We start from the raw sequence: 12,080 nt of genomic DNA on the forward strand, positions 1-12,080 counted from the left end.
AAAAAGGAAGACCCCCTTTCTTATATAACTCGATTCCTCCTTAAGGCCCCTTTTTCCTAAAGTAGGTCTAAAAGAGCCCGGGGCAAAACCCTAGATTTCTCGAGTAAGGGATAAGTATAGACTAAGACCTCCTTTATACGCTTACCGGCCTAATTATTTAGCTTTACCCTTAAGGGGCAGGCTATAGCTAAGGGGGTATATCGCGAAGCGTGTCCTAATTCGCATTCTCGGAGATATCCCTTAGTAAGAGGGACCTAGGAAGCTAAAAACACCTAGTATAGAAGAAGGAAGAAGGAGCTAAAAGGAGGTATAGAAAGGAGGGTAGGGGTATAAGGGGAAGTAGAAGTAGCGATAGCTTCCTATAGAGGTTGCGAGAGATAAGACGGATATACCGGCAACGGCTAGAAAAGAGGGGGAAACCCAGCAAAAAGCTCGGTAGTTAAGAGGACATTAGTAGCTTCTTTAAGCAAGATCTTCTTTGTTAATAGAGATGCTAGATAGGTATAAAGAGGAGCGTTAGATAGAGGAAAGAAGGACAATTAAGGCAATACAACAATCACTCCCCTACCGTAACTACTGCCCCCGTAAGAATCAAACATCTTTGCCCTGCCTGTCCGACCCCTTACTTCTAATTTTACCTTCGTGCATTTTATATACACTTCTCGCATCTCTCTTTGCGAGAATATTCCTCTATTCGTACGGTTAATTCCCCTATAATAAGGTATTCCCTCCGTGCCTTCTTAAAGGATTAGAATCGTAAGAGGGTATTATAGATATCGAGGGAAGCACCGGAATTAGGGATAGCTGATTTTTATAGAGGATAGTTAGAGGGCTCTAACGGTTGGTTTTGGCCTAGTTAATCCATAGGGAAGATAAAGGCTAGAATTACTATACTAACAATTTTTCCTTAAATTTACGGCTCGAATAGGGGTAGCTACGTTAGTTGCTATTTCCTAGTAACCCGAATTTCGTCTATCCTTTTCTATAAAGAAGGGTCCCTCTTAAGGGACTATTTAACGATCCCTTCTAGCTTCCTAAGAGACTAAATTCTAGAAGGTTAAAGTTCCTCGAAGACCTACTAGTAGTCTTCTAGTCGGTAGGTTCTTTTATAAGCTAGGTAGGTAGGGCGGTTCCCGTTATATTATTGTTTCTTCGAGGAATCGTCTCTTTCCGGAAGATCTACTTAAAAACCCCCTCTTTTTACACCTTATTACTGTAGACAGCGCCCCGTGGAGGTGATAGGGGCCGTCTCGTATTCTTCGACAAATTCATCGGTGATACGGAAATAGAAGAACTTGATGTGGTGTGTAATAGCAAGAATAGTTATAAACCTGTTCCTGTTATGTGTCTTAGTACATGTAGTTGGATCATCCAGAAGCAGGAGGTCGCGGCAGCGCCCCTGCCTGGCGGAACTACCTGTGATCTGAGATTTTCAAGGCTTTCTGGTCTCGCCTTAATGCGAGAGCTTCGCCAACCATTTGAGCCAGTACTTGATCGGAAACCTTAGGCTCGCCGTCATCTACGTTCTGGAAGGTTCGCTTCGCTCCTAACGTAGCCACTTGTCTTATCTTCCCACGAGCGTATAGCTGCACCCCGCCATCGTCGATGGCCCTAATATGCGCCTATTGCGACGTGGTGATGGTATATGTTTGTCTTTGATCTCGAAAGTGAAACAAAGGACCCGCAAGTGGTTGAGCCCAGTTAAGTACACACCGAATAAAGCAGCTCGCCAGGCGTATAGTGAGATCTTCGACAAGAGTTGGCGTAACTTCGCTTGTAAACCCGGCGCTTGCATCAGATGCGTCGCCTGAGCTTGGCTGGGTTGGTGAGCTGCTACCTATCCGGATGTTCGTAAACGTGACGAATTCCTCGGGCCGGGAAGCTGGCTTTCTTTCTCTCTTGGGCCGCTCGGACAGGGCAGGGGACGGTTTGACTTGTTCAGCTCGCGCAAAGAAGGCCAGCGCTGCCCATGTATAGCCCAGGCTGTCCGGCTGATACTGCTGGACACATTGAGGCTCCCACATTTCGGCCAGAATTGCATGTTCTCCCGGGCCTGAAATCGGTCGCTTGATGCATGGGTGTAACTTGTCTAGGTTGTCTGGGTAAAAGCTGTGGAAAAGAGCGAGGCGTCTTTTGGGCTCGCTGCAGATGACTCGGCTTGGAAATAGGTGCTTGCGACCCCAACGACTGACAGCGCTCTCCCATCCGTCAGATTCGTAAAGGGCATTGAAATTCTCGGCCTTCTTAGAGAGGGTGCTTGGATATCTGACGGTATCGTAGTAAGCCATAACGATGAGTGGTGCTGCAACGCAGGTGATGAAGAAGCTGATGTAGGTAAAGAAGGGAGCGTGGCGGTTTTAAGATTTCTTGGCCTTGAGGGTAGTACTTATCATTTATGCCTCCTGCTTCTGTCTACTACCTGGAATGAGAACCACATGCGGGAGGGTGCAAGGCCGCAGAGTGCGCGATTCTGCTTGCGTGGGAGTCATGCATCCAACGACATAACTATCATCGCAAAGACAGAGACTGATTGGCGTTTGGGTTCTCGGGCTTCTTGCATATTGGTCCGCTTCCACCTCACGTGCCGATTCTCTCCGTCTTGTTCTGCAATTGCTGCTGCTGCCTAGCCAGGATGCATGGCCGGCGCTCAGGAGTAGCACCCTTAGCTACAGATTGCAAAAGGCCCGAGCGATGCTACTCGGCCGAAGATATAAATACGACTGTTGCCTTGCATTGTGATATATCACCGCAAGTAACTCTGAATGTAGGCCGTTATTCATGTGGGTGGTGGCACCCTCCGCAGACAAGGGCAAGGAAGCCGAGCGCCAGGCTGATCCTCTTAGGCCTTGAAAGGGGGCCCAGCCAACAGCATAAATGCACAGAAAACAGGATGCTACCGCGATGGCGGTTACGTCGCCTGCTTGTTCCGTTAGCCATTCATGATGTGTAAACATGCACTAGCTGCCATCTATATGGACCCCTGTGGTTAACTGTGGCATTTGAGTAGCCCTTCTACTTCCTGCCGCAGTGGGGTGCCTTTGTCGTCCGATTTCTGCTCCCCGTCTTGTCTATAATTTTGGGGCGGAAGAAGAAGAGCGAATAGACGATCGCGGAGAGATTTGCCTGGCCTATAGCGAATAACCGTAACCTGAACCGAAACGGAGGGCTGCGCCACTGGTGGAACAGCGGGTTCATCAAGTAGGTTGAGGAACGAAGGGGATATATTGGCCGTATAGAGGTATAAGCTCTCGCTTTTTGGAGACGAGAATAATACCTTAGACTGTAAGATAGACTTTTATTAGCATATTATTATACAGGAAAGCAAGGGTATTTTACTAAAAATGTAGGAGGGCAGCTTTCGCTGTAATCCTCAAATCGGTCCAAGGCCGGCTTATACTGTTGCTGCGCTATGGCTATTAGAAGCGCAACGATATAGGGGTCGTGCAAGGGATCTAAAGGCGTGATCCTCTTTAGCTTTTTCGATATAAGGCGCGGGCAATCAATCGACCCGGTCGTCGCGAGAATATATCTGGCGCCAGTGCGTCAGAGCGCATAAGCTCAAGATGCACCTGGTCGATATATGCGGCGATGGGGGGTGCGTCGGGCTTATCGCGGAGAAAGAGCGAGATGCAACTGAGGATTTTGCGTTGGTTCCCGTTAAAGTAGAAGCAAAGATCTCTTCTATAAAAAGTAGACGTAGTTAGAAAGAGGCTTGCAAATGCTGAATTGGGGGGGGGATAGACCTATTAAGAAGTAGACAATCTAAGTCTGCGAGAATTATCTGTAGACTACTTTCACGGCTAACCATTTGGCTACCTGTGAAAAGTTCTGCAATATATCGAGCACTATTGCGCTCGCCGGTGAAATCCGTTCTCGTTGTCGGCGGCGCGGGACAAGCATCGTCAAAGGAGCATTGCAACAACTCGAGCTGCCGGTTGGTCTAGTATAAGGGGGAGACGAGGAGCCGTTCTCTGCAGTGAATTCGGGCAAGCTGATAGATGGACAGAGCAGGGTTGGCTGGCGGCGTTGCTGGCGTCATGGCGGCCACTCGACGGGTTTGGTCATTGTGATAATGTTGCAAGGAGGAAGTTGTGCCGAGTTACGCGCCGTCATAATAGAGGCGCGGTGCTTGGTAAATGATGGTCCGCAGCCGAGACAATCCGCCTCGGAGCGAACCATTATCCGAAGTCTATCCACAGCAATTAGACTTCGACGCTTAGCAGAGACGCAGACCACCTTCGGATATCGTTGTCGGCTGGTTTTAGAGAGACTTAGTATCGTAATTCACGACCTCGCAGGAATATAATGCATAAGCATGAATTCGCGGGCGTATTAAGGATAATGGGTCCACCGAAGATCTTGCTACACGAGTGCCGCAGACTGTGAGACCGTCTTAGAGACAAGAATCCCATGAAAGAGTAGTCTCCTGGCTGGTGTATTTTCAAAAATTCAAAAGCTATATAAACCGTCGAATTCAACCGCAATGGCTGATGTTAGCAGTACATAAGAGCCTCCGGTACACTTTCTTCAAAACTTCCTATCCCATCTATCCCATTACAAGCATTTTCAACTCCTTGCTAAACGTCTTACCGCCAATATGATGGTTTCGAGCACCCTACTTATTGTCCTTGTTGGACTGGCCACTGCCGGTCCAATTGCAGACAGCAAAACGATTTCCCGCCGACAACCTCAATTCGATGATGATTTATTCGGTGCCGGCAACACCCCGAATGGTGGTGGAGTCGATGGCAATCCCAATGCACCTGATGGTTTTCAAAACTCGCGCTTTGATTTTCGGTAATGAATTTGGGTTTTAATACTGTTATTGGTGGTAGTTGCTGGCGATGACTGAAGTGAGGCTATATAAGCTGGTTCTATATAGGGAGAGAGCGTTGGTCGTTGTATGGAGTTCTCTACTGGAGTTTAAGCTCGACCGACTATTAGCGGGTTCTTGTCTTTACTACGAAGCAACTTCCGTGAATTTATTTCGTTATACTAAAAGAAAAAAGTTATACTAGAAACTCGCGGCAATGGTGATCCGTGTCCAACGGCGCGTCGACCGGGTCGTGTCGAGCCTCGGGCCCCTTTCGTCCTCAGGGTAGTGTCAGGCTTAGACGAAATCACACCCGGCTAGCACCACAAGGCTCTACTCTGCAGCCTTCGACCGGATTGTCGCGGTATCGAAGCCAGAAGTGGCGGAAATGGTAAAGCTATACGAGAACTGCCACCGAATAATGTGCATTGCGTACGCCAACGAGATAGTCGATGCATACACCCCCTATGGCATCGACCCGTACGAAGTTTGCGCCGCTGCTCCGACTAAAGCCTTCTAATAACTTGCCCTTTACATAATGTTGGTGACCATAGCATCCCAGTCAACCCTTATTACCTTCTATTAACAGCTTATTTCCTCTCCTTAGTGCTGCTAGGCTCTAGCTAGGCCATGTCTCGTTGACCCGCCAAGATTGCCGCGCAGGTCGTTGAGAAACTGACGAACCGACGGCCTCGACGCAGCTTCTTAGCACATATTACATCTCGTGTGCTCGTGGTTGGTGTAGGCTTCGAGGCGGGTCAGCCAACGCTTAGCAACTCGCCGGGCCTAGGCCTCATCAAGCACCTGTGTTTTTCCAAGATAGTGGATGTGGTCTTTGCGGACCTATTGGTGTCTTAAAAGGCGGTGCCCTAGACACGACGTCTCGACAATGGTGCGTGGAATAGGGACATACTTAAGTGATTCGACATGATTATTGTCACAATGTAGGAGGTGGAACTAAATTGTAGCATATTAGACGACATTAAATGTGTTGACATTCAATGCGTATGTATAGTTAGTCTACTATAGCTGTTCCTCTAACTCCATATGTACTATGGCTATATCCTACAAGACCCTCTGGACGCAATAAAATCGTTCGAATGCTTATGTGCTCCTATGCTATTCGTAAATAGATAATACTTATTTCTCCTAATAGCAGCTTAAGAAGTTGTATAATCCCTTTCTCTTAGTCTACTCGCTTACGTTCGCCTACTAGAGTGCATTGTTTGCCTTATCCTAGTAAACTCGTTTATTGTTATCACGCGGCACAGAACCGTGCTCGGCATTCTAGCATTCGAGCCTAACGGTGTCGAGCACGTCAACAAATACCACGCTTAAGAATCATATTGCATGCTGCAATAGGTGGTGCAAAACTCGGTGCCATAAAGGGCAACGAGCGTTTCGAGGATGAGTGTGAGTGAACAGCAGCTCTTGATAGTCATTCATATTGCTGGCTATATAGACCATACGTGGAGAGACTGAGTGTTGATTACGGTACCATCCCTTGATGGAGGGGTCGGCTATCTATATATAACGGCGGGCATATATAAACCAATTGGGATTATATAAAATAGGTAGGCTATAGATGTCCTGATCCGTCGTATGACACGGCTATTCTGCCAGAGCACTCACGCCTGTCAAACGATCGTCACAGTCGCTCGGTCACAGTCGTCCCATTTAAACACTGGGTTCATGTCAGGGAAGCGACCCCTAGCATATCTAACTCGTTGATAACAACCAGGATAGCGCTCACTCTCGACAATCACCATTGCATCATATATCGTAACACCTTCGCTTTTAAACCGCGTACCTCCCAGTGCTTGACACCAGACTCGAGCGCATTCCTCTTGACGAGCAGAAAGAGCCCAGCGTCCCTGCCCCACGTCGCTTTCGAACCATAGATTGACGAGTCGTTTGCCGGTGACATCGGATAATGTTGCTCCATCTGTGTTCACACACACCTCCTTCAAATATCCCTTTAGAACAAGCCTCCCGGAAATGACAGGTCCGAAGGGATCTCCATGAGAGACAAGGGTCGTGCTACATCCAAGATGTCTGCTGAAGTAATGTGCGTCCTGTCCAAGACCATGATGGACTTCCTAACGTTAGCTCGTGTACTTTCGGCCGTTCGCAAGGATTCACTATCCACATGAGATCATAGATAAGATAATCCTTCTATAGCCCGGCCAGATACTCTTCCCCCAGCTGCGATGCGAAGAGCCGTGCAATGGAGGAAATAGCGGACAGCTTGTCCACTGCAAAGGTAAGGCTCCGGCCAGAATAAGACTGCACAGCAGTGTGCCAAGCTCGCCATAACGGTGCTTGTGCCGAGTTGAAAGGAAGTCCATGAGGTGGCGGGGGCTGGTCGCGTGAAGTCGGGTTTTTGATTGGTTTGGGTAGCAAGAACTGATACCCACAAGAAGTCGACCAACCCTGCTAGTTGATATCTATGGCAGGATCAGAATGAAAGCCTCGATTGCACTTCAGAAGCATGTTCATTTCTGTGAAAATGAGGAGGCGTTGAGCAAGTAGTGACTCCTGGAACGTCCACGCTCGCTTGTTGATGGGTTGTAGACGTCCTCCAACCGTAGGCCAGCAAGTCTTTGAGATCAAGGCCGAGCCCATGATGTCCTTGCCAACATGTACGGGGAGCTTGAAGAGGTCAGTAGCGGCGTCTGGGAATCTGCCCAGGAAGCCTTGATTGCAGCTCGATGCACTGGCAGCTGAGACTGTGAACTGGGCCCTGGTATACATATCGAGCATCTTGGTCATTTCGCTTCGCACATCATCCTGGCTATCTTGAATAATGCAGAACGAGTCAACCCATATATACCGTATACCCATATTCCGAGCTACTTGAAAGGCATCGCGTATTGTTCGTGGAACGATTGATGGCGGCAGACATTGTTGATATTTGTCGTACTGCTTGCTCGTGGTGGCGAAGGGCTGGGGTCCACCCCAACAGTAGCTTAGAGCGCAGTAAACACCGGTTACTCCCTGCGTTTGCTGCAGGAGCGCGGTTTCGGGCTCACCCAGGAGGGATAGCTCGATCAGTCGCGTCGGCAACTCGACGGGTGTGACGCCCAGGCATTCTTGGTGGCTTGCGAGACACTCGTGTAAATACTGGCAGAAAGGTATAAAACTCTGAGGGGAAGCAAAGTTGGTAAGGACGGCCGTCTGGGGGATGATGGCAGATACTGGGTCACCTATCACAATTTTTAAGCCAGAGCATTTCATTCACGTGGCTTGATAACGCTCACCGGCGGGCGCGTATAGTTTCCAATGCACGGACGAGGTTCTGATGAACTGCTCGGTGGCCAGCTCAAGTCCGTTGCGGCCACAGAAAGCCAAAACCCCACGGTCTATGTCAAAACTAGCCTCAACCACGACTTCCGCGTCTTCGGGAGGATACCAATGCGGCCGCTTGTCCTCGCCACATAGTAGTTGAAGAACATGGCTTTGATCTTGACCAGGTGAACGGTAGCGTACGTCGTGGGAAGCAATCGTGCTGCAGAAGGGGCACCCGAGTTTTGCGCCTCGCTCTAACTCGCGCCGAGTCCGGTGATAACGGTAGCCACCGGTCTGCCGAATCTGCTCTCTGATGCTCTTGCCACTGGCCTTGTCGAGGGCAGTGAATAGTCCGCTGCAAGCTTCGCACATTGCCACGGTAGGCATGTTCTGCAGCGTTGGCATCGTTGCGCCTGGAATATGATCCAAACCATACGACTGACAACTTACGCCGTGGGAAAACTCTGATGCGAGAAGCCAGACCAGGAGGCGCGATGCAGGCAGGCTCCCGTCACGTGGGTTCCCAGTCAATGAGGGATTTGCCCGTCGTCTGCAGGATCCAGGTACTGCGTGTTGAAAGGGGTATGTGACTGTGTCCAGCCCGTTCTCCACCGTCGGTCTATAGGCAAACTAATCATAGAACTCGTCCAATGATCCATTCAAATCCAGATAGGATTAATTAGTACATTGCTAATCTCCGAGAGATAAACTAGAACGCAAGCTTCCAGTAGCAGCCTAATCTGCCGAGTTGTCTTGTTGTTTGCTCTCTGAGGTCTCTCATGGAGTCAAGGAAATTTGACCGGCTTTAAAGCGACCGCTTTCGAAAAATTCAACATCAACGAGAAGTACGCTGGGCTACGGTTTGAGATCACCGTCCTTGGATGTCTCTGGATGAATGAGGAGGAGCCTGGAGTTGACCCTACCATTATTGGATCATACAGATACCGTTCAACTCCCCCGTCTATATTTACCCAAGCAACAAATCAATCGTCTCCAAACCCAGAGCCTCCCACGATTCCTTGTCGACATGCCCCAGTCCCCTGCGGTAGGCGATGCCACCCACCCATTCGATCCACAGGACGAAGTAAAACTTGACGTAGCCGTCGGTACTACTTCTCGGTCGCGCCTCACGACCCTCCTTCGGCGGCTCGAAACTCGGGTCGGGAAACTTCTCGGGGTGCTGGCCGCGGGAAATTTCGACCAGTTCCAGCCATTTGCGGGCGCTACTATCGCCCGGCTTCCATGCACCATCATCGTTGTGAAGCTGCAAAGCCCCGATCCACCGTCCCAACGCGTCCCGGAGATATATTGTCGGATCTGGCGCCTTGCACCTCTCCCCTCCGACGGCCCAAGCTCGCCTAACCCTGCTCGAGATAAACGGGACGCTCACAGATAACGGCCTCTGCTCTGACTCTGGCGACTTGTTCGCGGGTATAGGAATGGGGTACCAGAACTCGCTGTCCGTGTCCGACGCGTGCTTGAAAACCCATCGAGGTGCTGTGGGCGCACTTGGCGGCCGGTACTCATCTCTTCCCTTGCGATACGGGAAGTCCGACATGTCGTGCCGGGTCCATCCAGGCGGGCAGGACCTCATGTCTTCTCCCTTGGAGTATCTGACTCTCTGTTCCTGCCACGACTCGCGCATTGGCGTTGCTTCGTCGCCAGGTCTTCTGCGGAAGGCCCAGGCGACCGTGGGGAAGACATGACAGTCCACCGCGCCGGGGATGACAGCAGATGGCTTGTGTTTAATCAAGTCCATAACGCTGCTCCAGTTGGTGAAGTTTAGGCCCCCTTTCCAACCAGCGTAGCTCCGAGACGGCAGGGAATTCTCGTCGGATGCTTTTTTGTTGGCGGCCACTCGACGGACAGCTTGCTTCCTGGGCCGCCAAAGTAGAGCGATGCCGAAGAATGTGACTGGGAGGCCCGAAACGAACCCCCCCTCATAAGACGATTCCAGGGCGTAGGCAATACCGTCGAAGGCGCGCAGACAATCCTCAGGATACGTGAAGGTCCTCTGGTTGTACTGGTCTAGGATACGCACCAGTGGCCAGATGTTTGGACCATCCTGAAGGAACAAGGCTCTGTCCTGCTGGTCCTTATCAATCCCGGTTTGACGAGCACCCGTCGATTCTTCGGCCTCGCTCCAACAGGCGTCTGTACAGCGCCATACTACCTGTCCCCTCTCGAAGCAAAGTTTCCTGCGCGAGAAAAGCTGTTCTTGGAATGTCCAGCCCCGAGTAGCCCACACGGATCCATCGTTGGCTCCGACGCTGGGCGCATCGTCGTCCTCCAAGACGTACATCCCGCGGCCAAGCCGGAAGACTTTCTGTCGAATGCAGCGGGGCGTGGAGATGCCGGGCAGGCCTTGGAGTCCGTGATTGGCGTCGAAGCCGTCCGCGGCGACGACAGTGACCATGGCGTTGGCAAATATAGCGGACATTTTGGCCAGCTCGAGCTGCTTACCCGGCCCGTCCTGGACGATGCACAGCGAGTCCACCCACAGATATCTCTCTCGTAGAAGCTCGACGAGCCCCATGGCGTCGCGGATGGTCTTAGGAAGAACAACGCCCTTGCTTTCGACGGACAGGATCGAGGGAATCTGCAACTCGTGGACATTGCACCGGAGACAGTTCAAGGACTTGACGCCGCCCCAGACATCGCTGAGAGCAACATACGGCATCGACTCGGTGGCTCGCACAAGACACCTCTGCCACACATCAATCAGCCATTCGGGTCGTGCGGATGCAACCCTCTGGTCTGGAAACTGCCTTTGGCACATCCCTGAGCGGTGCTTCGTCGCGCAGCGCACCTTCCACCTAAAGGGGAGGTTCCGGTCGATCCATCTTCCATTGATGACTCCTCCGCCTTCGCCCAGGTAATTGGGGGGAGGGGGAGGTCGTTGGAGAAGGTGCAGACCGGGTCCAATCGTCCAGGGTTTATCGAGGAAGAATAACCCTTTGCGTGGAGGGCCCATTAGGCCCAGAGGTTGGTCAGTGTCCTTTCTTCCGATGGCCTCCAAAGTTGATATCACAATGGCTTTGTGTGCCTGGCAGTCCGTGTCATGAAGCACCTCTTTTAACGTCCCAATGTCTATCGTATCTATCCCGATGCCTTTCTCGAGGCGCAATGTCGAAATGATCTTCTGACAGACTTCGCATTCTTTCCGTCGTTTCTTCTGGTATAGCTATATTAGCACTTAACTCGTCCCCACAGGTGTAATTAGATGAGGTTTGTGAGTACTGTCACTCTACCCGCTTCCGCTAGAATTCTTGGTTGCCGATGGCTAGGCGGCATTTGATGACTAGCTGAGAATGCCGAGGATCTGACGGCTTTAAGGCGGGGTCGGCTGCTCGCTGTCTGCCTACCTGCCTGGATAGGGATCTTATAACGCAACTATCTATGCTTGAGCACTTGCCATGGTTGATAAGCGGGTGCGGGAGACTGTCGTTAAATGTCCAGCAGCATATGAAAGAGGGTCGGATAGCTACATCGGCGGGGGGTTGGGGGGGGCAGAACATGACTGAACTTTGCTTGAAGCCCTCAAATGCGCCATATCAACCTCCGTAACTGCGCGCTGGTACTCTTTGAGGTGCTGCGTCGAAGCGGACAAGACGTATAGAGACGAGCGGGCTGTAGAAAGCATACAAGCAACGAGCATAATGGCCTCGGCGGAAGGTGAAAAATACAACCCAGTCAAACAGAAATAGCCTTGGAATTGTCACCGAGAGCAGCGGGCACATTAATAATACTAACAGCGGCTTATGCCAGTCATTGAACCCCCAGGTCTGGGCTACTTCGGCCGCCAACGGGACGGGATTTAGGCGATATGTCGGCTGACTGTAGAACTTTAAGGGTCTTATCTGACCACGATGTTCGTGGAGTCATTGTTGATATATCTTCCCTCGCGATAACATATCGTCGCCTCGTCGCACCTAATTCCTCATCACGTTTGCTTCTGCAAGGCCTCAAAGTGGAACCA

General features: G+C 50.8%; 3 protein-coding genes across 3 annotated transcripts; all 3 read right to left on the reverse strand.

The window, feature by feature from the left end:
- Window positions 1-1,622: 1,622 nt before the first annotated feature.
- Window positions 1,623-2,288, reverse strand: HRG_00674 (uncharacterized protein; the record flags this gene model as incomplete). Its single annotated transcript, XM_044859145.1, has 2 exons — window positions 1,623-1,653; window positions 1,714-2,288. The coding sequence occupies 2 exons, from the start codon at window positions 2,286-2,288 to the stop codon at window positions 1,623-1,625; spliced, it is 606 nt and encodes a 201-aa protein (XP_044725545.1).
- A 4,961-nt stretch (window positions 2,289-7,249) lies between these two features.
- Window positions 7,250-8,506, reverse strand: HRG_00675 (heterokaryon incompatibility protein (HET) domain-containing protein; the record flags this gene model as incomplete). Its single annotated transcript, XM_044859146.1, has 4 exons — window positions 7,250-7,668; window positions 7,744-8,019; window positions 8,074-8,242; window positions 8,303-8,506. The coding sequence occupies 4 exons, from the start codon at window positions 8,504-8,506 to the stop codon at window positions 7,250-7,252; spliced, it is 1,068 nt and encodes a 355-aa protein (XP_044725546.1).
- Window positions 8,507-9,068: 562 nt separating this feature from the next.
- Window positions 9,069-10,781, reverse strand: HRG_00676 (heterokaryon incompatibility protein (HET) domain-containing protein; the record flags this gene model as incomplete). Its single annotated transcript, XM_044859147.1, has 1 exon — window positions 9,069-10,781. One exon carries the CDS (start codon window positions 10,779-10,781, stop codon window positions 9,069-9,071), a length of 1,713 nt encoding a protein of 570 aa, XP_044725547.1.
- Window positions 10,782-12,080: the final 1,299 nt, after the last annotated feature.

Source organism: Hirsutella rhossiliensis (genome assembly GCF_020360975.1).
Source record: "Hirsutella rhossiliensis strain HR02 chromosome Unknown scaffold00001, whole genome shotgun sequence".
NCBI classification, from domain to species: Eukaryota; Fungi; Ascomycota; class Sordariomycetes; order Hypocreales; family Ophiocordycipitaceae; genus Hirsutella; species Hirsutella rhossiliensis.